Genomic DNA, 22,191 nt, shown 5'->3' on the forward strand with positions numbered 1-22,191 from the left:
AGTCGAGGGGATCTTTGTCGCAAAAAAAGTACAGGTTACTCTGCTCGGGCCGCTCGGCACACAGCGCTCCTCATATCTCATATCTCACAGCGTGTCCCAGCCATACATTCGAAACATCTCCCGTACTTAATTTTGATGGGAGATGTTCCCAATGTACGGTAGGATGTGGCTGTAAGCAGATCCCTATTCATTCAATTTGCTTCTCTAGTTTGCTGAGCTTTCATTTTTCTTCGGGAGCAGGGAAACTAAATTAGTAAATATAGCCCTTTCAGATGGGTCCGGATCCCTTCCAGATAGTTAGATCGCTGCTTGCCTAATAGAAATTGTTCCAAAAGAAATCGGTATGAACTGTGAATATTAGGAGAAATGGCTGAAATTAGGAAACCAAGAAGGGAAGATGAGTCGCCTTCTCGAGATCAAGATCAGGGAGAAATATCTGGATACGGACAAGCAGCACATGATCATTAGACGAGAAAACAGGAGACAGATCTTGTCAAGATAAGGAACAGAAGAAGGAAGAGAAATCCCTTGCTCAAGGTTACGAGGAGAAGGTAACATCGAAGAAACCGCATGACTCATCGGACGAGGAAATCGGAGAAGCATTTTCTCGAGCTAAGAGAAGGAAGAGGGAAAAGATACTGCTTCCCCGCGTTTCTGAGGAGGCTGGAACAACCAGAAACGAAGAGCCACACGATTCATCGGAGACGCGTCAGAAATTCAACCGGCTACCTGAATATATGAAGAGGTGCTTTCTCTATACCTGTTTGTTTCCAAAAGATTACGAATTTGAAGAGAAAACTTTGCTCCAATTATGGGCTGCCGTAGACTTCTTCAGTCTCCGAGACAAGAGACCCAAGGATTTACCACCGCTCCCTACTGGCGCAACTCCGGAAGACGAAGGTAGATTTTGTTTTCGACAATTACTGTTTGGTTCGCTTTTTGAAAAGTCATCTCTTGCTTATCCAAACGGTGTGCCAAGGTACAAGGTCCACCATACTTTCTTTTGATCTACTGCAACAAGAGTACTGGAAAAATGATGAATACGCTCGGGTGAAAGACCGTAAGCCTACCGCCCAGACTTTGAATTCCTCGTTGTTGATGAGCGACGGTATTAATCCGACCGTCTTCGAAGACTTCTACCAATCCAAGAATCTCTGCACACTTCTTTTATTAAATGATGAGTACCGCCGGAGCCCCATCAAGCAAGTGCCTTCTGATCTATTTTTAAATCTAACTTCCTTGCTGCATTGGATTTGAGCAGAACATGCATCGTGGAGTTGCCGGATTCTATTGAAAATTTGAAGAATCTGCGTTACTTTAACGTCTCCGAGACTCCAATTAGAAACTTACCAGAATCGATTTGCAGTCTCACCCATCTACTAACACTCAAGGTCAGGAATTGCGAGCGCCTGGTCCATTTACCTGATGGTACATATAAGCTTACCAACCTTCGTCATCTTGATCTAAACGGAGCTCGTCAGCTGACTTCTATGCCTCCAGGGGTTGGTAAGTTAACTAAATTAGAAACGCTGACCACATTCATCGTCGGAGTGGAGGAAGGATTTCGAATTCAAGAATTGAAGGACCTAGATGAACTTCGAGGATCTCTCGCCCTTTCAAATCTTGATAATGTTAGAGAGGAGTCTGAAGCAACGGACGCAAGATTGAATTTCAAGAAATTTCTTAGAAAAGTAGAGTTTCAATGGAGTCGGTTAGAGTCTAAAGCAGAGAAGACCCTTGAAAAACTCCTACCACCTCACCAATTCCTTACAGAATTGAAAATATTATACTATGGTGGTGCCAAATTTCCTAGTTGGTTAGGGATGTCTAAATTCTCCAGTCTTGCAACTATTTCCCTAACCAATTGCAGAAAATGCACCCAACTGCCGACACTGGGAAAGCTTCCATGGCTAAAATCATTGAAGTTAGAAGAACTCCATGCAATAGAAGAAATAAATCATGATGTGTTCTGTGGTCATGGCGAGTTTGAGGGGTTCCCAAAATTGGAGTCACTAGAAATTGATGGCATGCGTAGATTGGAAAGATGGACGGGAATGGTAGAAGGTCAGATGCCTCTTCTACGCAGGCTTATCATCATCGACTGCCCAAGTCTCACAATTCTTCCGGAACTCTTATACCTCCACTCTCTCCAACATCTGAAAATTTCTCTTTGTTCTAAACTCTTATCTCTCCCAGAGGAAGGGCTCCCAAAACTTGTTCAATTGCTGATTATTATGGAGTGTCCTGAACTCGAGAACCGATGCAAGATGGGAGGCTACAATTGGCACAAGATAGAACACATCCCAAATATATGGATTGGTTACAGACGAATTTCTGGAACAAAACCACTGGAGCAATGCATAGCAGGTATGAATACTTCTACTTTGAGCGATTTTTTTCGGGTTGTTTCTGTGAAAAATCTTTACCATATTCGGGATTAGGACCAGCACTATAAGAATATATAATTACTGGATTAATATAAAATCTCAAACAAAATGTTACTGTTGTACAAAAAAAAAAACAAAGAAAACAAAATGATAGATGGGTGTAGTCACCCTATACTTAGTACAGGGCTATTCTCTAGTATTTATTTAAATAAAGGAACCTAAATGCCTTTTTATTTTCTATTTTCAGTATAAACATCACACGTCTTATTCATCTATTACATGAAATTTTCTTGTAAGTTTCTAATAAAAAATATTATATTAAGAAAACTAAAAAATACACCTCAAGTATATTTGCATAAATCCATACTAACATAAACACATCTTGTAAATTACCATTTAACAATGCGTTCTTCACAACACTCAATTTGCTCTCTCTATTTCTACTATCCATACCTGGTCTTTTCCCCCTTTTTTTTCTGAATGATACGTTACTTTCATATTGTAATTCTGAGCAGATTTGAACGAATTTTAGCCTAAAAATGCACCTTTGTTTTGGCCTTTTGAGTTTCAAAAATAATAGATAAAAACCTATTTGATACACAAGCGGATGTGGCCAAAAGGTAAGACAATTACGATAGACTTCAAAAGACTTCCCTAGCTATACCACATCCAAAGATTATTTCTAGTGCTGCAAATAGATCGGATTGAATTGGATATAGATTCGATTCATTTATATTTGAATTCAAATTGGATTGTATCCATTGGATATCTAGCAAATTCATATTGAATTCAGATTATAAACAGATATCCATTGGATATCTAAAAATAATCAAAGTTTTATATTTTATTAATAAAATGTAGTAAAATGACTTTAATATTATATTTTATGAATAAAATGAACTAAAAATTACATGTGTATAACTTGAACCCAAGGTTCAAAGTATTGATACGTATCGTGCCAATGGCTTCCCAATATGCTCTTCTAGGAGTTGTATCGGGTCAGACCATGGTTCAGAGGGTAGCCGGGCCTTAAACCGACCCCTCTGAGGGGGTTTTGAAAAATAAATAAATAAAACTTTAAAAAAAAATATCGATACAAGCCGATAGGGCATATCGGCCTATGTCGATACTTTGAACCTTGCTTGAACCTATGACAATTTAATGAAAATATAACATTCAAACCAATTTTACCAATAACTATAATATAAATTTTAAGTATATATAAGCATTCCCTATAATTTAATCGAATTTAATCGAATTTGGATAATCGGATAGCATTTGCAGCCCTACTCATTTCTTTGGATTCAACAGATCTCAACAGTATAAAGCGTGTAGAGGGTTCGACACCAACAAGAATTGAAGGGATGTTTCTGACAACAGCAAAGGGGTCAGGCTCCTAAACTGGCAAAGATCCATGCTTGCAAATTTTAGCATTTATTATTAGAAACAGATACAGTATTACAGTTATATATAGGAGACTAAGGCTGCATTTGGCATTCTTAAATTATCTCTTTTTTACAGTTCAAATGCCCCTTTAGAACACTGAGTTTTTAACAGTAAAACGAGATAAATCCTTAAAATAAGACAGCCTCACCACGACTCAACTTTCTGCTTGAGGCATTTGTTACATATTGATCAACTTATTTATTTACTTATTTTTCAGGGTACAAATTACGAAGGCTGAATTCGTACATCATTCAGACGATGATGATTATGGATGGAGAAAATATTCTGAGAAAAACATACCTCTGTCAAAATTTCCCAGGTAAATGAAATCTACCAGACAACCCTTCTCAATGATTAAATTGCCTACAAAATGAAAGGAAACTAATTTGGAAAACCAAACCAGAAACTTTTTTGGTTTTTCCAACACAGATGCTGATTCAAGCAACCAATGGCACCACCAGACTGACCCAAAAGTTCCTTGTGTTTCATGTTTTACCAGTCAACTGTTCACCTATTTTAAATTGCATTTGATTCTTGAATTAAAGGGGGCTTGTTAACGGTGTGATTTTGGGTGTCAAAAGGGCTTTTTGTCAACACAAGGTGGTGTTTTGGATGTTTAGTAGATTTCAACTTTGATTAGAGAAAAACGAGATATTTTGTGCTGGGTACCCTATTTAATACAAAAAATCCACCTGACCCCTTTAAAATAGTTAATTCTCCAAATAAAAATATTGGTAGAGCAAAAGTGGTTAATATTGGGCTATTGGCGTAAGATCTTACCATGTTGAGATTCCACCGACCACTGGGTCAGCTTGTTGATCTGTGATTTTACAATTAAAATTATTTACAATATTAAGAACTAGGTGAACAGTTGATTATGATATCAATGGTTGATTGAAAGGCTAACTGTTGATTTGCCACCATCAAATAGGAAAATAATTCATTGTTGGTTTGGTTTTAAATTTTGTATTTTATTTCCTTCTTAATTATTCTTTATTATAATTAATTTTTTAATATTAATAATATAAAATATAAGTGAATTTTTGTATTTTTTATATTTTTTGTCTTTTAATTTTTCTAATTTTTTATTATTCAATTCTGATATCAATGAGTAACATATTTATCAAAAAGGTTGAAATATTGGCCCGTCACTACATAGGAAAATAATTTCATTTTTTAAGTTGGTTTTATATTTTATATTTCATTTTCAACATTAATACAAGTAATTATTATTTATCACACTTATTTTTCTTTAATAGGTTAATTTAAAATGCTATAGATGTGCCTATTCCTTCTACATTTTTTTATTTTTTGTAAGTTTTATATTTATTTCTATTTTTAATATTTTATTATTTAACTATGACACCATGGGTTAACCCCATTCAACTCGACAAATTTATTGGTGAGAAAAAATGATTTAAATATAAGATTCAATAAAAAAAAATGGGAGTTAATATCTTAAATATAAGACTTCAGAGAATTGGATAAGGAGAAATATAATAATTTTCTTTTACCAAGAAATAAATAAATATTAATAATTTCAATTACATTTTTTACCCTCACAATTAGAGAATGACCAAATTAAAAATAGAATATTTTAATCAAAAATAAGATTCAATAAAAGATGATAAGAGTTAATACTTTAATTAAAAGAATTAACGTATCCAAAACATATCCAGTTACACAAATTAAGGAGTGAAATCATCTGATCATTGATTCATTGCCAGCCTCTAGGCTTAGACTTAAAGCAGTTGCTAAATGAATGGGTGCCAGCCCGTGACAGGAAAGGGCCCAGCGGCAGCGACTGGTTTGGCCTATTCTGAAATTATTAAAATTGAATGTGCCAAGTTGGCACTTTCTGCCATGGTTTTTAAAAACGAACCAATGACCGAATTGGTCAGGGGTTCGGTTACTGGTTCGAACGGTTAACTGGCCGGTGTAGTGGTTTGTTGACCAAAATCAACGGTTTTGGGGAAAAAACGGTTTTGGGGGAAAACGGAACTGGTCAAGTGACAGGTTTTCAGTTTTTCCGGTCTGACTGTCCAGTCCAATCCAGTTTTGTTTTTGCTTTAAGTATTTGTGAAAATTTTTTTTTTGAAAATTTCTAATTTTAAAATTGAACAAAATAATATAAATAGCCAATCATCTTTAAGACTTTTATCTCCCCTTATTAACTCACTATAAACTTTTTTTCATCTTTCTCATTAACTCCTTTTATTATTTTTTCTCATTAATTATGAAATTAACTCTTTTATTCAATAACTCATGCCACTAATTCTCTCTCTTCTCCATTAGTCCATTAATTTATTAACTTTGTATATATCTACATTAAATGTATTTCAATTAATTTGCATTTAAAAAATAGTTAATTTTTCAGTTAATTAATCAATTAATTTGAATTTCAAATTAAATATTATTTACTTCACTCAACAAATAAAACCAATGTTTTAAAAATTGACTTAGAGGCTAAATAGTTCTTTCCTCTACATAAGTTTCAACGACTCATCTATATATATATACACTAACAAGAAGTTGAAAGCATTGAATAAAACATCACAAAAATTATAATCATTTTGAATTCCATTTAAAAATAATTAAAATTAATTAATCATAGAAAAAATAATTTAGCAAATTGCTTAAATAAAATAAATATTATTATTATTGATAAAAATATTCTTACTAATATGATAAAAAATTAATTAATAAAAAGCACTAATATAAATTTAAAACTAATATTCATTTAAAATTAATATAAATAAATACAAAATTATCTAACAATTATTAGTTTTTATAATTATTTTTTACTAATTTAAAGGCAATTTAAATTCCAATAAAAATAAAATATTAATATAATTAATTAAATTTAATAAGGATTAATAAAAGCAAAATAATAAAAATTTGTTAATTTTAAATATAGTTTAATTAATATAACATCAATTTAAATTCCATTTAAAAATAGAAAAATTTATAAAAACCTCCTTGGGTTTTCTAACAATCCTATGAACCTCCCTTCAAATGTAAATTTACTAAAATACCTTGGAATAAAAAAAAAGATTTGCTTCCTTTTACATCAGTTCTACCTTTTAACCTTATTTCATCTAAGGCAAAAAAGGGAGGTTTTTGTTAGGGCCAAAACACAAGGGTGATTTTAGAATTTTTATAAAAGGCTTTTTTATAATTTTATCTAAAAAATAATATGAAAATAATAACAAACCAATAAATTTTAAAAAAACATCACTAAGATGTCAAAGATAAAAACAATTTTATGTAGAGCATAGTAAATTGGTCACTCTCACTAAAGTTTAACTTGGATTGTGATAAACTAAATATAACCCAAAAATAATGTTTGAATTAGACATAGATGGATCGACGACACCGCTTAATTGGAAATGTCATAGAACTCCTCCCTTAATTTTATTAAGCCCGTGCATAGCATGGATCCCAACTACTAAAGGATAAAAGATCTTTAATCCTAAAATGCTAAATTTGTTCTAAATTTGCTCTCTGCCTGATTTTTTTTTTTTTTCCATTTATCATTTAGGAGGTACTACAGGTGCATTCAGGGAACCTCTAAAGGATGCTCTGCAAGGAAGCATGTTCAACAACTGGACGATGATCCAAACATGTCTAGGGTAATCTACTTTGGGCATCATACATGTGTAATGTCATGCAGTCTATCATCTACGCATACGGCCAAGTAGCATGAATTAGTGAGCAAGGTGCTTGAATCAGAGGGCTCTCAGTCGGATATTGAACGGTGCTTGAATCAACCCAACTGCTAGCTTAATTAGCCTTCATCTTCAATTTGAAGCCGATGACGATCACAAATCAGAAAAGAATCTGAAGTACAACAACAGCATTTCCAACATGTGTCTTTGTATGCTCATGTAGTTATCGTTCTCGCTTGTCTGAGTGGGAAAGAAACACACGTTTTAGTCCGAGAATATATCATCATTAGCCCAAACAGGTCATGAGCTGCCTACACAAATCTTGACTTCCACAGCGTCGTGTTCGGTTCTTGGCTTCGGAACACAATGGTATGATTCAAGAAAATGGACCAAGTTGATAACATTAAATATGGTTTTGAATCACGCATTGCAAGAAATGTTATCAGTGTTTCGCTTTGCCCCAAGCAATCGTACCAGGTAAGCACCGCTCACAGGGAATATTCTTCAGTAACCGTCCTGTGATTTGTTGTAATGACTTGCATCAAGCACGAGTAGAGACGGGTATCGTAATGACCTGCCACATCCTTCGTATGAGAGTCGAGCTGTAATTCTTTCTCTTTTCTTTTTCGTTTTTTTTTTTTTTTTGGCAGAAAGGGTGCCGTTAATGGTTATGGTTGTGCTTCAAAACATGTGATGGGCTTACTCATGCTTGCTCCATGGAACCATATTTTCTGGTTGAGAATACAATGCCTTGTTGATTCTAGAACCACCACAAACTGAACAAAATGCTTGATTTTGACATATTCGGTTCCAGAACCGGCTGAAACGACCGAAAACGCCCTCCATCTGGCACTGCCTGGACATATATTTTAACAAAAGACTGAAATCAGAGGTATTCTAAGAACATTCATCGAGTATAAATCTGAAACTATATGCTCTACAAAAGAAAAAAGAAGATTCTTGACGGAGGGAAGCAATTTGCATAAAGGATGAGTTTAATGTCCTAGAGTGAGATGAACGTGACTTTGAGGCCTCCAGCCTTCTAGGTTGAAAGAAACCAGATGGCAGTATTAAGTTGGGTACAAGTTGGATGTTTAAACGGTTCAAGTTGTATTTAGTGGCAAAGGAATTCTGTCCATGAGGAGGATGGGTTTATGTTGAGGCTGAGACTAATCATGATTCATGAAAGCAACAACCATCGCAGTGACACTTCATAATCTTAATGGAAAATTAAATTCTTTAAATAGCAGGTTTTGATCTTTGGAATCTCTAAGATATTGTTTTATTTCTGCGGATTTGTTTCGGGATTTTGCAGTCATCAAATCATGTTTGGAATTGCCATCCTTGGATCTACTTCCGAGCTGGAATTCATTCATTGAGATTGGTTGTAGAAGATTCTAGCCATGTCTGAAGTCCGGTTTCGTCTGGCTCCATTTTCTCTGAAAGGAAGGGGTTTTTTTCTCTCACTTGGAAGTATTGGACTAGGACAATCAGCATATAGCTACGAACTTTTCATTAGAGGCTTCATTCGGTCTTCAAGAATTGAAAAATATTCCTGGTAGATCAGCATCAGAAAGGTTCAAAGTCGCTAAGTTTTCAAATTTGAGTCATCAGAGGATGAATCTTCAACTTTGAAAGGATCTTGCGAGCCCATTTGTTACACACCTCAGTATCCCATGGCAGATAACAGATTCAGCAATTGCATTCCAGGTAATACACAAAGCTGCAGCAGAAATAAGCCAGGATACTCGGAAGATGTTACGGGTTTGACTCGTTAGAGAATTAAGTTTCAATTTTGCAGAAATTTATTATGCAGTAAACTTCAAAACTTAATGTTTATAACGATTCCCATAACTACCATCTATATCAATTTTCATAAATAAAATCACAACTTAATGTTTTCAGTTAAGTTTTAAAGTATCGACATGTATCGGCTGAAACGTATCGTTCCATGACCTTTTCGATACGCCTCTACAGTGGGTGTATCGGGGTTCTGACCGGTTCAAGGAATGGAGGAGCCCTAACCCCCCCCCCCCCCCCGAACCGGCTTTGAAAAAAAAATAAAAAAAACAGTATCGATATTGTCGGATATGCCCCTACCGGCGTATCGGGCGTATCGATATTTTGAACCTTGTTTTCAGTAACCTCTGAATTGTCACATTTAGGCCACGTTTGGTTCACAGGAATAAAGATTTGGAATCGGAATCGAAATGGGCTATTCCGATTCCAACTGTTTGGTTGGGCAGAATCAGAATCCCATTTCTATTTCTGCTGAAATGGCATTACCCCAATGGCCATTCCCTGCCCCTCCCCCAATGGCCATTCCAATTCTGATTCCGATTCCAATTCGATTCCAACTGCAAACCAAACGGATCCTTATTAGTTTTAGTAGAATTGAAGTCGTAAATGTGTCTTGGTTTGAATAGGAAATTTCAATTCTTTTAGAGGTTTAGATACAAGTAGGAGTTTAGAGTCCAAGAACAAGTTGGAAGTTGTTGCTTTTTAGCGTACAAAAGAGTGATCGTCTTTGTAAAGAGAATTCTATTTTATTATTCTTTTTCTACTGAATAATTTAAAAATTATTTTCTTTTCCCACCACAGTCAACAGCTATAGTAGAAATTTCAATTCTTTTTTTTTTTTTGCTTGATAATAATTGCTGTGGTGTTAAGAGTTTTCTGCTTTATAAAGCCACCTGAACCAAATCAAGATAGTTATAGCAGATCAACTGACATGAACCAAGATGGCATGGTATGAAGCCTTATTTATTAGTAATAAATCATGAAAATTTGCCAGTAATTTTCATGATTTATTAGCAGTAATTTCAATCCTTTAGGATGCACCCCACAATGTCTCACAACACATCCTCGCCGTGTATTGGAGATGTTCCCAATACAGGCGAGGATGTGCTGTGGGACATTGTGGGGTGCCCCACTGTGGGGCACAGATGTGAACCATCTAAAAGAACGGATCTGCCCCACACCTGGTGCCTCACAGGCACCTCACATGCACATCCTATTATGCATTAGGAACATCTCCCATACTTATTAATTATTATTCATGGGAGATGTTCTCAATGCACGGTGATGTGCCTGTGACTATGTGAGGCGCCCATTTGTGATGAGCAGATCCCGTCACGAAGGCAAGGTGGTTGGGTGTTTGAGATTTAGGTGTTTGTAAATATATTTATACATTTTAGGATGCAATTTATTTCGTTCATGGACAATATATATATATGATTATTTATCACACAATACACACCCCTTTTACTTAAAGAAAATAATATTATTAATTAATTTATGGAAAAATCTATGATGCAGGACATGGCATTGAAAGAGATTTGCCTAATCAAAACTGATCCATGAATTTTGATAAATAACTCCTGATTGGCTATCATGTTTATAATTCCAATTGTTTGGTCAGACATTTTTCAAATATCATATCTTTTCCATATCAGAGTCGAACCCATGATATTTATCAAAATTCACAGTTGGTATCATATCATTTTTTATTATCCAATATTTACAAAATTGAAGACGTACAGTATCTTGCACTCATACATACCCATACATTGGGTTTGGGTCAATAGCATATATGAATCTATTCACTCTAAATACTAATTACTGGACTTGTGTGAAATACAAAGTTACAAACTAGGAGATTTGAAGCATATAATCACCTATTGCTTTCAACTCCTTCACTCTTCCTATCGTTTGCATGCATCTTCAGAGTGAAGTACAAAATCACGTATTGCTTGAATATACTTCAATCTTCCTATAATTTACATGCATCTTCAGATGCAGATTGAGATGGCTACCCAAAGGTAAATCACTCGAAAGGGATGATTTGGTTTATTTTAGTAATAATTTGATAGCCTGCTTGTCTCAAAAGCAACCAAATGTCTTTGAGACGAGCAGGAATCACTGAAAACTACTAACAATTCTCTACTAAGGATCGTTCTCCAAGGAAATTGGTACTGTGGTTCACAAGTGGCTGATGCTTTACTGCAGTAATTCTAGTGAAACTGCTAATCCACCATTCCATAACCATAAAAAGCACATTGCGATAGATGTTCAGTAGCAAGGGTCTCAGATCAGAGTATTAGCCATTTGCTCTAGGGCTGTCAATGCGTCAGTTCTGCCCAATTGCCTGAACGGCTGTCCCAATTAATAATTGGGTTGGTTCCGGTTCTTTCTTGTCCCAAACCAATTATTTTATTAACTATATAATGTTTTTCTAGTTTAATTATAATTTTTATTATATTTCATGTCTGAAGTGGTAAGTTTGATAGATAATATATGACAATATCAGCTAAAAATATTTAATTTATTAACATATAAACAATTTAGTATTCTACTATCATTTTTATTAAGATTATATTATCAAAATTTACATTTTAAGTTATTACTTAAATAAATAAATAAATATAGTTTTCAGAATAATTGGGTCTATCGTGTAAACTCAATAGGGCCTGACTATTAATCTGGATGGTTCGGGGTCCATTATTTTGTCCCGATTCTACCTAGAACCGACCCAGACCCAACCCATTGACAGCCCTAACTTGTTCTATTTCTTTAAAAGTAAAACGTATTAAGAAAATGAACATCACTGGGATTCCCACATTTAAGGGGAGGGAAGGTGCATCATCTGCAGTTTTAAAAAACAGCCATTCTCATTCAATCTCTCATTGAAAAGCTTGAGAGTCAAACAAAATAGAAATTACAGTCTTTGATGCCATCTGCATGGAGAATATAATCATAGGACAGTGGAGATACATGAACTCAAATTCAGGTTAAGATCATTCAAGATGCATCACTGAGATGTTCATTTTGTGCCATTGTCTTTTCCCTGCAAGTACACAACTGTAGACTAAATTTGTTTTTGTGCCGTTGTCTTTTCCCTTGCAAAACCAAGCAAGGGGTGATCATTTGTTCAGTTGTTCATTTGCAGTTTAAATCAATCAAAGTCTAATTTATTGACAAGAACTTAATGACTTGTTATCAAAATCATAATGAAGGGGAGAGCACCTTACATGGTGAAGATGATCAACAGGTATCACGGCCTCAGGCCAAATCAACAGGAAAGGCAGCACCAACAGTAGTGTGAGTCGCAACTCTCCAAGGGCAGAAGATGAAAGAGATGAATATATAATGGTCAAATTACCAATGACAGGATGAGTGATCATTGAGCTATCAGCACATAGACTTATGATGCTTTCATCAAAACATGCTTTTCTATAATCCAACAGCTTGGGTCACCAAAACTCGGGAGATATTGATGCCTGAAGGACCAATGAGCACAGTGGGTACCTAAGGGAGATGAAAAGGATTCTTAGATCCTGCTGAAAAAGAGGTTAAGTTCTTAAAAGAGGAAGAAACCAGGACAATGGAGCCAGTCAAAAAAACAACAGAGAGTTATGGCAAGGTCTTCTGAAGAAAAAGGAAATCTTCATCAACTTCAGCTATTTATCACAATTAATAATTTACCATTGTAACCAAATCCTTTCAAATTAACTCCAGATCTAATAATTTACCAATTACCTTTTCAGTCAGTAATTATTCATCTAGCCATTATCACAACCAACTAAACATTTTTATACTCAAAACCTATATTATGAGCTCTTGGCTTATCCATGACTATCTTCCAAGAACCACTCAATGGAGAGTTGAGAACTTGATTACAACTCCAAGACCAATAAGACATATAAGTGCAAAAGAAAGCCTTCACATGTCATGATGTTACAGGTAAAAAATTCAGGCCCAAGGTCATTACCGTGCCACTGTGTGACAGAGGATTGTGGTGGTGAAATTTGCTATAATTTGGTATATGACAGAGAAGTTTCTTGATGAAACTTGCTATGCATAAAGTGTGATATGGCAAGGTGGCTCAAGATAGACTAAGGTCATCCAAAGTTGCCGCCTTGCAGGGAATGTTGATAAAGAGGAGTGGTTGCAGAACAGACCTTGGAGAAGAATGGAGTCTTGGAGTTTGAGAGAATCAACCAAGATATCAAGGCAGCAACAGGGTCTAGACACTTCAATTCCAGCCCAGGCCCAAGATCCAGCTCGATTGCTACTGGGTTGTTATTCTTGTTTTTTTTTTTTTTTTTGATATCTCCTGAAGGGCTACACAACCGGGGGGTAGCCCATCCCCCAACCCATAACCCCGTCAACCCAGGTGCATGCGGGTTGTGGGATTTGATCCCAAGTCTCTGCTACGATCAGCAGGAGACCTTACCAACCAGCTGGTTGGCACCTTGCCAACCCAGGGTTGTGGAAATGGATGTATGAAGTAGCCATTCAAAATGAAGGAGGAATATCAGATAATTTCCCTCCTTCCCTCCCTCCTTACCATGCCAGTGTGATATGACATAGGATTGTGGTGGTGAAATCTGTCATAATTTGGCATATGGCAGAGAACTTTCTTGATTAAACTTGCTATGCATAAAGTGTGATGTGGGTGGCTCAAGATAGACTGAGGTCATCCAAAGTTGCAGCCTTGCAGGGGATGTTGATTAAGAGAAGTGGTTGCAGAACAGACCTTGGAGAAGAATGGGGTCTTGGGGTTAGAGAGAACCAATGATAGCTCTAAGGATTCGATGTGATAGAACCCAGATATCAATGGAGCAACAGGACCTAGACACTTCAATTCCAGCCCAGGCCCAAGATCCAGCTCGATTGCTAACCCACAGAGATGTTCCCTACAAACCACCTCTTAAATTAGTTACTGGGTTGTTATTCTTGTTGGAAATGGATGTATGAGGCTACAAGTAGCCATTCAAAATGGAGGAATATCAGAGAATTTCCCTCCTTACCATGCCAGTGTGATATGAAATAATATTTTTTGTGATAAAAGAAAATCCATTAAAATAAAATTAAAAAAAAAAAACAGATTACAAACAGCTTAACAGGTGTTAAGATAACACCAGACCCAAAAAACAGCAAAGCAATTAAACAATACAACTCAAATAAAGCAGAAAGACCCCCCCCCCCAAACCAAGATGCAATCTTCAACTTCCAATGCTTCATCTTTTTCATCCCCATCCTCATTCCACGCCTCTCCACCTTCAATGACAACCGACTTCTTGAGACTTATCTTACTCTTTTCAAAGGCTTAGAAAGCCCTTCTAGCAAAATCCACTCCGCCTAAGAAAAATAGACCTAAACTCTTTCCAATCCTAACAACCCTTTCTTCCAAACTCTCAATCTCCATCCTTCCTCCTTTCTCCACCACCCTGACGGTCGATGAATCATTTAAAGTCTTCTTGCTCTCTTGATCCCCCATAGGCTCCTTTTCTTCCTCCTCCAACCTAGTCACCATGTCGTCCTTAGGATCACAACACTGAAGCAACTCCTATCTAGTTTGAGTCTCGATACCCCCTTTCTCATCAAGTTTCTTTTTTAGGCCTATGACCCTAGAACATCTCTTCCTATAAACTTTCTAAAACTTGTTTGTAGACCCAGTGCCAATCAGACCATCCTTTAGTCTTGAGAAAATTTTTGAAACATGAACAATTTGGAACTTACTCAGGTCTCTAACCTTCGTCATCATCCAGGGCCCATCTACATCCCCTTCCTTGTTCACTAGACTTCTCCGTCATAAGTCCACTCCAAGTCTGCTGACTTGGACATAAATAATAAATTCTTAACAGATTATCAGAAATGTCAGCACTACCACTCTCTTCTTCTTTACCCTCCTCTCCTAAATTGTAGACCTCTGTATTCCTGACTTCACTCCCTTCAATACCCTCCCCTTCTTCCCTCCTCCTTATTGTGCATTGTCCCCCTCTTACCTCTCCCCTCTCTTCTTCCCTTAAACTTGCTTTCTTTCCTTCCAATCAGAAGAAGCCAATTCATTCCACTGCATAGGATCAAAAGGGACTCTAACTACAAAAAGACCCAAATCTAATATTCATACCTGGTTGGCTTGCTGGCTTTATTCCAGTCCTCTCCGTCCTTCTGACTACCTTCACCCCTTGCAAGAAGCTGGCAATGCCATCCCCAATAAACAGCTGCCTCTTGGAGCTAGACTGAGCCACCTCACAGGGCCAGAAAAAAGTGCTATAAGTTTACCTTCTCCATCTCTCACCACTCCTCCAATTCCAGAAGTGCCTGGATTACCTCGGCTACTCCCATCAAAATTCAGTTTAATAAAACCTTCAATTGGTGGTATCCAGACCACCTCCACTCTGTCCTTTCTCATGGAGCTTTTAGCAAATTGTCTATGACTCTTTTTTTTATATAGAAAATTGTCTATAACTCTTTTTTTTTGTAAAAAATTGTCGATGACTCATTTTTTGGGTAGAAAACTGTCTAAGACTCTTCTTTTTTGTAAGAAAGCTGTTTATGACTCTATGTCTATAATCTATACGTATCTTTTTTTGAAAGAAAATTGCCTATGACATGACTCTAACTCTATGTGACTGTATTGCATTAATTGCTTGCAGCTCCCTTGAAGTCTTGAACTTAATGTTGATTGCTGAGTACTTGAGAACTTGAGATGTTTTTATTTGATTATTTCATATTTCTGTTGTTATTGGACATGTTAATAGGTTGTTTGCTAATCATTTAATTTAATTTGAGTTTAGGTTATATTTTTTAATTATATCCTTCAATTTTCTCATTTTTTCTGATTTTTCAAAACACTGTGCACCTTGCACCTCAGGCACAAAATGGCCCTTGCGCCTTTTGCTTTTAAAACACTGCCCAAGCCTTTTGTTATTCCAAGAGAAAGTTGCCCATTTTTGTATAACTTCTAACATCAACTAAACTAACCACTCCCAGCTTGCCACATAAAGCATCTAATTCCAACTGTTCATCTTCTTTTCGAGCTTCCTTCCATAGAGCAGCTTCTATGGAGGTTGCCAACCAAGTTGAATAAAACATCCCTTCTGCAAAAATTTCGATCCTTCTGGGAACATCCTCAGGCTTCACTCCATTTAACAACAAGGCCACCAAGTGTAGATACCCCCAAAAAACACCATCCAAATGTCCACCACAAATTGCAGAAATTGATTCTGCTATCAAGTGACCAAGGTTCAAATCTTGCTATAGCTAAAATTTGAGGTTTGCAGTGTGCTTCTGGGCTCAGTTGCAAGACTGAATATTAAATTGTCTCTGTATTCTATTGATGGTAGCCGAGGCTGCCCTTGTTTCTGTACTCTGTTCTTACTCTAAGTAATAAAATTTGATGTTGATTACTGATCAAAAAAAAAAGGCAGGCCAATCACCCAAACTATTACATCATCTTCTATTAATAGATTCTTCGAGTTGGACATAGGACACAATCTGAAAATTGTAAGAGGTCCATTTTCCGATTGAATACCCACACTATAATTTTTTTTATCAGTAAGCATGAATTTTATTTAAGTTTCAAATTGGAAATAGTTTATACAACTTGGTGATGGGAGTGATGATCCCATTTAATCACTCTTCTCTGTCCCTCATTACTAAGCAGCCTAAAATAATTGTTGTCTCAATGCCCCTTCGCTAAATAATCAGCTAACCCATTTGCACTCCTTCGGATCCATTTAAATTCAGCCTTAACCTCCTTTGCAATCTTTTCCACTTCCCTAATCACATGTTTAAACATCCACAGGGTATGGCAGCCCAGGAAATGACCACTTTTGAGTCCCCTTCCACTTCAATTTCTATTTTCTCTTCTACAAGATCAAGCAAAGCCTTGCAACCTTCAAAAGGGGGTGAGACGTGAGAATAAAGGTTCCCTATAACCCTTTTTTTTTTGATAATTTTCAACCCAAGGTTCCCTTTAACTTCAACCTGTTTTTTTTTTTTTTTGCTACAAGCTTCAACCTGGTTATTAAGATGTCAGCTAATTTTCTTTGCAGTATTGACAGCCATTGTACCTCCCTATGGATTTTGCCACTGTCAAAGTGAGATTTAGTCCTTGATAGTTCTTCTCATTTCAATCCAAGGTTCCCTTTAACTTCAACCTGGTTATTCTTTTTTTTTTATACAAACTTCAACCTGGTTAAGACGTCAGCTAATTTTCTTTGCAGTATTTACAGCCATTGTACATCCCTATGGATTTTGCCACTGTCAAAGTGGGATTTCATCCTTGATAGTTCTCATTTCGCCTTCTACCGCATTTCTAGGATCCACAACCCAATCCTTCATATGTTCAAGAAACTACTGCAAGGCCTTGCAAACCTCCTTCCATCCTTGACCCCCTTATCCTTTAGGGAAAATTGCTAGCTGTTTTCTCCCATTGCCAAAAAATCTTGTAAAGTGCAATGAAATAGCCCTTCTTATTTCTCTTCCTTTCTGCAAAATACCTTCTTCCACCTTCTGTCTTAGAGCTTTTCCATACAAAAATCCTATGAGTTGAAACTGCTCCGCAGATAAAATCCTTAAACCAAACAATAACACATCCTACTAACAAAGCCATCGCCATCTTCATTTCCTTGATTTTCATTCACACTCAGCTTCCCTGTGATTCTCATTTCTTCAAGCAAAAAATCTTTCTTTTTTCTGGGGCCAGGGAGTTATCAATATACAAGGTTTTGCAAATTGCAAATCTCAACATAACACCACAAAGTTTAAGCTTATCAATGGGAAAAAGCAGGGAAGCAGAAAGAATCCAGTCATTGGATATGCCACAAAAACTTTATCATGACATTAATCAAGGAGAAACAGTTTTTATAAATAATAACAATCAAAAAAGCTTACCCAATCAAACCCCATATAATTAAGCAATTTACCAGCACGTTAAAATGTTTCTAATGTCATTGAATTAGATAAAAGATGTTGATTCATGAGTTGGCAATTTGACTGGAAGATTGTGGGATTAGGGAGCTCACCATTACAAAGCCTGGAAATTTTCCTACGTGTAACTCCTCCTGTCTGGTAATGACCTCCTATCGCTTCTTGGGAAATCCAATCTCCTCACTGATCTTGCACCACCATTGTCCCCTCTATGGCATTCTGATCCTCGAAAAAATTTGGAAACCTTGTCCTGCATTCTATTTGAGTATCTTCCTACAGCGCCTTGTCGAACAGAAGTTCTAAGAGGCCTCTGGCGTAAAGTTGGTTCACTTTTGTCTTTATTCTCCTCTTCCTCTTCATCATCATCCTCATCACTGTCATCCTCAACCTCAGAATCAGACAATTCAAACGATTCCTCATCTTCATCTTCCTCACCTTCATCCTCATCTTCTTTCTTGGTAGCTTGAGTGATATTTGGTTCTTTGGAACTGGCATTTGGTGCACCAGCAGATTTTCTCTGTTCCTTCTCCTTGTTCATGAGATGGATATACTGATATCTCATACCCATCAACGGATGCTTCTCCACCAAGAGGTCCCTCTTGTAAGCCTCCCTAAGAACCACAGTATGAGTCCTAATCTTATTGGAGAGATAAAAAATTCCTGGGTGCTGCATCAATGCCCTCTTAAACCTCGACCGAAGGCCTAAGTACTCACCAAGGCAGAGAATGTTATCTCTCTCAGTCTTCTTCGAAATAAGAATATGAAGTAGCTCGTGCAATACTGCAACTGTCCACTTCTCGGCCTGATCACTCTTGGGAGCGAGATGCAAAGCATTCTCATAAGGAGAAATGTAAGGCAAATTCTGCCATTCATCGACCCACTTCTTCACCTTCTTCTCCATGTCGAAACCTCTGGAGAACTGCAGAGGGAATGCAAGCGGCATTCCTTTCTTGTAAGGCGGGTCTCCTTCGGCCATTGCCTTCTTCTCCATGGCCGAGACTGCAAGTTCATTGGTCCAACAAACAAGTTCTAGAGCTAGAGTTTCCGAACCATTACCAGAACCAATAGTGTCCGTTATAGTACTCACCTGGAAGTAGTCCGGGTAGTCGGGGAGAAGGGTTCGAACGTAGTCGTGGGGAAGACCTAGGTCCCACCTCAGCCTGTCAATGATGTGCAAAGGAAGCTTATTGACTCTGGTGAGCATAAGCAGCTTAAGAAGTCTATCGGCGGCATCTTGCCGGTGGTCGAAGCTGTCGTAGATGAGTTTTTCTTCCTCATCGAGACGGAGCACTTCAGGGGTGAGGCGGACGTGGGGGCGAACGCCGGCGCCGCCCGGGAAGAATTCTTCGAAGACGGAGGGGTATCGACGGATAAATTCGATGGCGCGGGTGGGGAGGAGGAGGCGATCTTTGTTCTCGGCGGCGACGGAGACGGAGAGGGATTTGGAGGGCTCGGATTTGATGAAGTTCTTGAGGGCGATCATTGGTCGTAGATGCTTCTCCTTCTCAACGGCGTGGTCAAGGCCTCGGTCTCTCACCCATTTGATTTTTGCGTCCACGAAGGTCCTGCTGCTCGGCCATAGTTGCCTGGGGCGCCGGCGCACGAGGGACAGGGAGAAAACGAGCATGGTTGCAAGTAAGTCTGGGGTTTGGAGACAAATGGAGTTATGGAGGGTTTAAGCAGGGTTCGGTGAAGTTGCAGAGGATTCGGAATCGGATGTAGTTTACCTGTTTGATTATTGGGTCGGACCGTCGGAGCAGAACGGGGCAAGTGAGACTTTTTTTGATAGAGTAAATTCCAAAGACTCTTCCGTATTATGGGGATCAGTGACAAAGAATCCTATACATTATTTACGACAAATACCCTTAGCCGTTAGACAAAGTTCCGTCAGTTAACATCCGATGAGAAAAAAAGGGTAACTTGGGTATATATAGGAAATGGTGTAAGGAAGGAGACTTGAGAATTCACAAAATGAAATCTTTGGGTTCTTTTCCTTTCATTTTCTAGGCGTGCCCAACCGAACCGTGGGTGATTTTATAGACCGAACCGAACTGTTCGGTTTTTCAATTTAACCAAACCGAAACTGAACCGATGCAACCGGTTAACCGGTCGACCAATTAACAAGTGATCCAGTTAATCGTGGTTTGATTTTTTGGTTTTTTTATGCCCTCGATATTAAAAAAAAAAGGGGGGGGAAACCTTCCTTGTTGATGGTTTGGAGAGAGTGAACACTGGACAAAACTGTGAATTGAGAGTAAGAGAGATGAGAGAGAGAGAGAGAGATTGAGAGAGATGAGTGACTGAGACTGAGAGAGAAGAGATTGAGAGAGATCAGTGAGTTTGAGTGTCGAGTGAGTGTCAAATGAGAGAGAAAGACTGAGAGATGAGAGATTGAGATTTCAGATTTGAGAGGAGACGCCAGATGCTAGTCTGAGAGAGTGAAGGTTGAATCTGAGAGGAGATGCCAGACGTCAGAGAGTGAGGTGAGACAAGCACAGTTGGTCGCCTGGTCGGAGTGTCGAACATTAGTGACTCGATCATCGAAGGGGGGAACACCGGAGGCTGTTGGCTCGTTGGAGAAGAAATAATTGAGAGTCTGAGAGAGTGAGACTGTGAGAGATTAGGAGTATGATTCAAAGAAGTTGGTGGAAGGAAAACCACCAAAACAAAGAGAAGAAGGGCTAAATGCTTGAAATTTTTCAATTTTCGAGACTGAGAGACTGACAGTCTCCAGTCTGGCACTCTAGCAGAGGCCGAAACTTTCTCTTTGAAACTTTCGATTTTCAATTTTCAATTTTCAAAGTTTCTCTTTGAAACTTTCAAAGAGAAAGTCTGAAAGTCTCTTAGACTACTGAAAGTGTTTATTCGATTTTCAAAAAAATAAAAATATAATATATAATATTATATAAATATATATATTACTGTATATATATTGGTTGGTTCGGTTAAACCAACATGTAAAACCTAATCAGAAATGTATGTGTAAAAACCAGTGTAAAACCCAATCTATATATATATATATTAAAACAAAGCGGTCAAGAATTTTCTCCTTTTTTTGAATTTTTTATTTTTTATTCCATGTCATTTTTGAAACAACCAATGAGATGCACTTTCTTAATAAGGTAAAATAATCTCTTATCCTAAAATTTCTCCTAAACTACCTCCCCTAGTTTCACCAAAATTATTTCTAATTCCTATTTATCTTCAAAATTATCTCTAATTTAGTAGAGTGTTTCTCTCCTAAATTATCTCTAATTCCTATTTATCCTCTCCCCTACTTTTTATCTATATCTATTGAAAGAAAGTTTGGGTTAAAAAATTTAAGAATTATTTAAATATTCTTACAAATTATATAATAACTTTAAAATATTTATTAAAAACACAAAAAACTATTTTTATATTTTTACAAAATATATCACGAAATTATGTACTAACAATTTAAATTATGTTTTTTTGGATTATCAATTTAAATATTTTTTAAATATTTAATAATATGTAATAGCTTTAAATAAATAAAATTCAAATAACAAAAAAATTTAAATATTTTATAGATTATTTAAATATTTAAATAACTAAATATTTATCATAGCTACACTTTAAATAGTTAAAATAACGAAATTATGTAATAAATTTTAAAAAAATCTTCAAAGTAGAAAAATGACTATAACATAATATTGAAATTAATAATAATTTAATATATTACAAAATTAATAATGAAATTATGTAATAATAGTATAAATTATGATTTTATGGATAATTAAATTCAATAAATAAGTAGTAGTTTAAAACTTAAATATTTTACATATTATTTAAGTATTTAAATAACTAAATATTTTAAATAACAAAATATTTAACATAGCTATATTTTAAATAGTTAAAATAAAGAAATTATGTAATAAATTTAAAAAAAAATCTGAAAAGTAGAAAAATAATTATAACATAATATTGAAATTAATAGTAATTTAGTA

At 36.5% G+C, this 22,191-nt stretch overlaps 2 protein-coding genes across 8 annotated transcripts; one reads left to right on the forward strand and one right to left on the reverse strand.

Annotated features, from left to right (window-relative positions):
* The first annotated feature begins 220 nt into the window (after positions 1 to 220).
* LOC104596723 (disease resistance protein RGA2-like) lies at positions 221 to 8,277 on the forward strand. 3 transcript variants are annotated; one of them, XM_010258000.3, is made up of 5 exons: positions 555 to 900; positions 980 to 2,367; positions 3,699 to 3,774; positions 4,051 to 4,152; positions 7,375 to 8,277. In XM_010258000.3, the coding sequence occupies exons 2-5, from the start codon at positions 1,491 to 1,493 to the stop codon at positions 7,532 to 7,534; spliced, it is 1,215 nt and encodes a 404-aa protein (XP_010256302.1). In that variant the 5' UTR covers positions 555 to 900; positions 980 to 1,490; the 3' UTR covers positions 7,535 to 8,277. The 3 variants fall into 3 exon arrangements, with proteins under 3 accessions (XP_010256303.1, XP_088744051.1, XP_010256302.1); XM_088887925.1 differs by lacking the exon at positions 3,699 to 3,774 and having other exon boundaries at positions 344 to 900; XM_010258001.3 differs by lacking the exon at positions 3,699 to 3,774 and having other exon boundaries at positions 221 to 2,367.
* Positions 8,278 to 12,147: 3,870 nt separating this feature from the next.
* On the reverse strand, positions 12,148 to 20,010 carry LOC104596725 (protein WHAT'S THIS FACTOR 9, mitochondrial-like). 5 transcript variants are annotated; one of them, XR_735084.3, is made up of 3 exons: positions 18,319 to 20,010; positions 12,532 to 12,808; positions 12,148 to 12,399 (listed from the first exon to the last, which is right to left on the reverse strand). XR_735084.3 is itself a non-coding variant. In XM_088889130.1 (2 exons), the coding sequence occupies exon 1, from the start codon at positions 19,848 to 19,850 to the stop codon at positions 18,342 to 18,344; it is 1,509 nt and encodes a 502-aa protein (XP_088745256.1). In that variant the 5' UTR covers positions 19,851 to 20,010; the 3' UTR covers positions 12,148 to 12,780; positions 18,319 to 18,341. The 5 variants fall into 5 exon arrangements, 4 of the variants coding, with proteins under 4 accessions (XP_088745256.1, XP_010256304.1, XP_010256305.1 ...); XM_088889130.1 differs by having other exon boundaries at positions 12,148 to 12,780; XM_010258002.3 differs by having other exon boundaries at positions 12,148 to 12,808.
* Between the last annotated feature and the right edge of the window lie 2,181 nt (positions 20,011 to 22,191).

This window comes from Nelumbo nucifera, chromosome 5, assembly GCF_055504915.1.
Source record: "Nelumbo nucifera cultivar China Antique chromosome 5, China Antique-T2T, whole genome shotgun sequence".
NCBI lineage: Eukaryota > Viridiplantae > Streptophyta > Magnoliopsida > Proteales > Nelumbonaceae > Nelumbo > Nelumbo nucifera.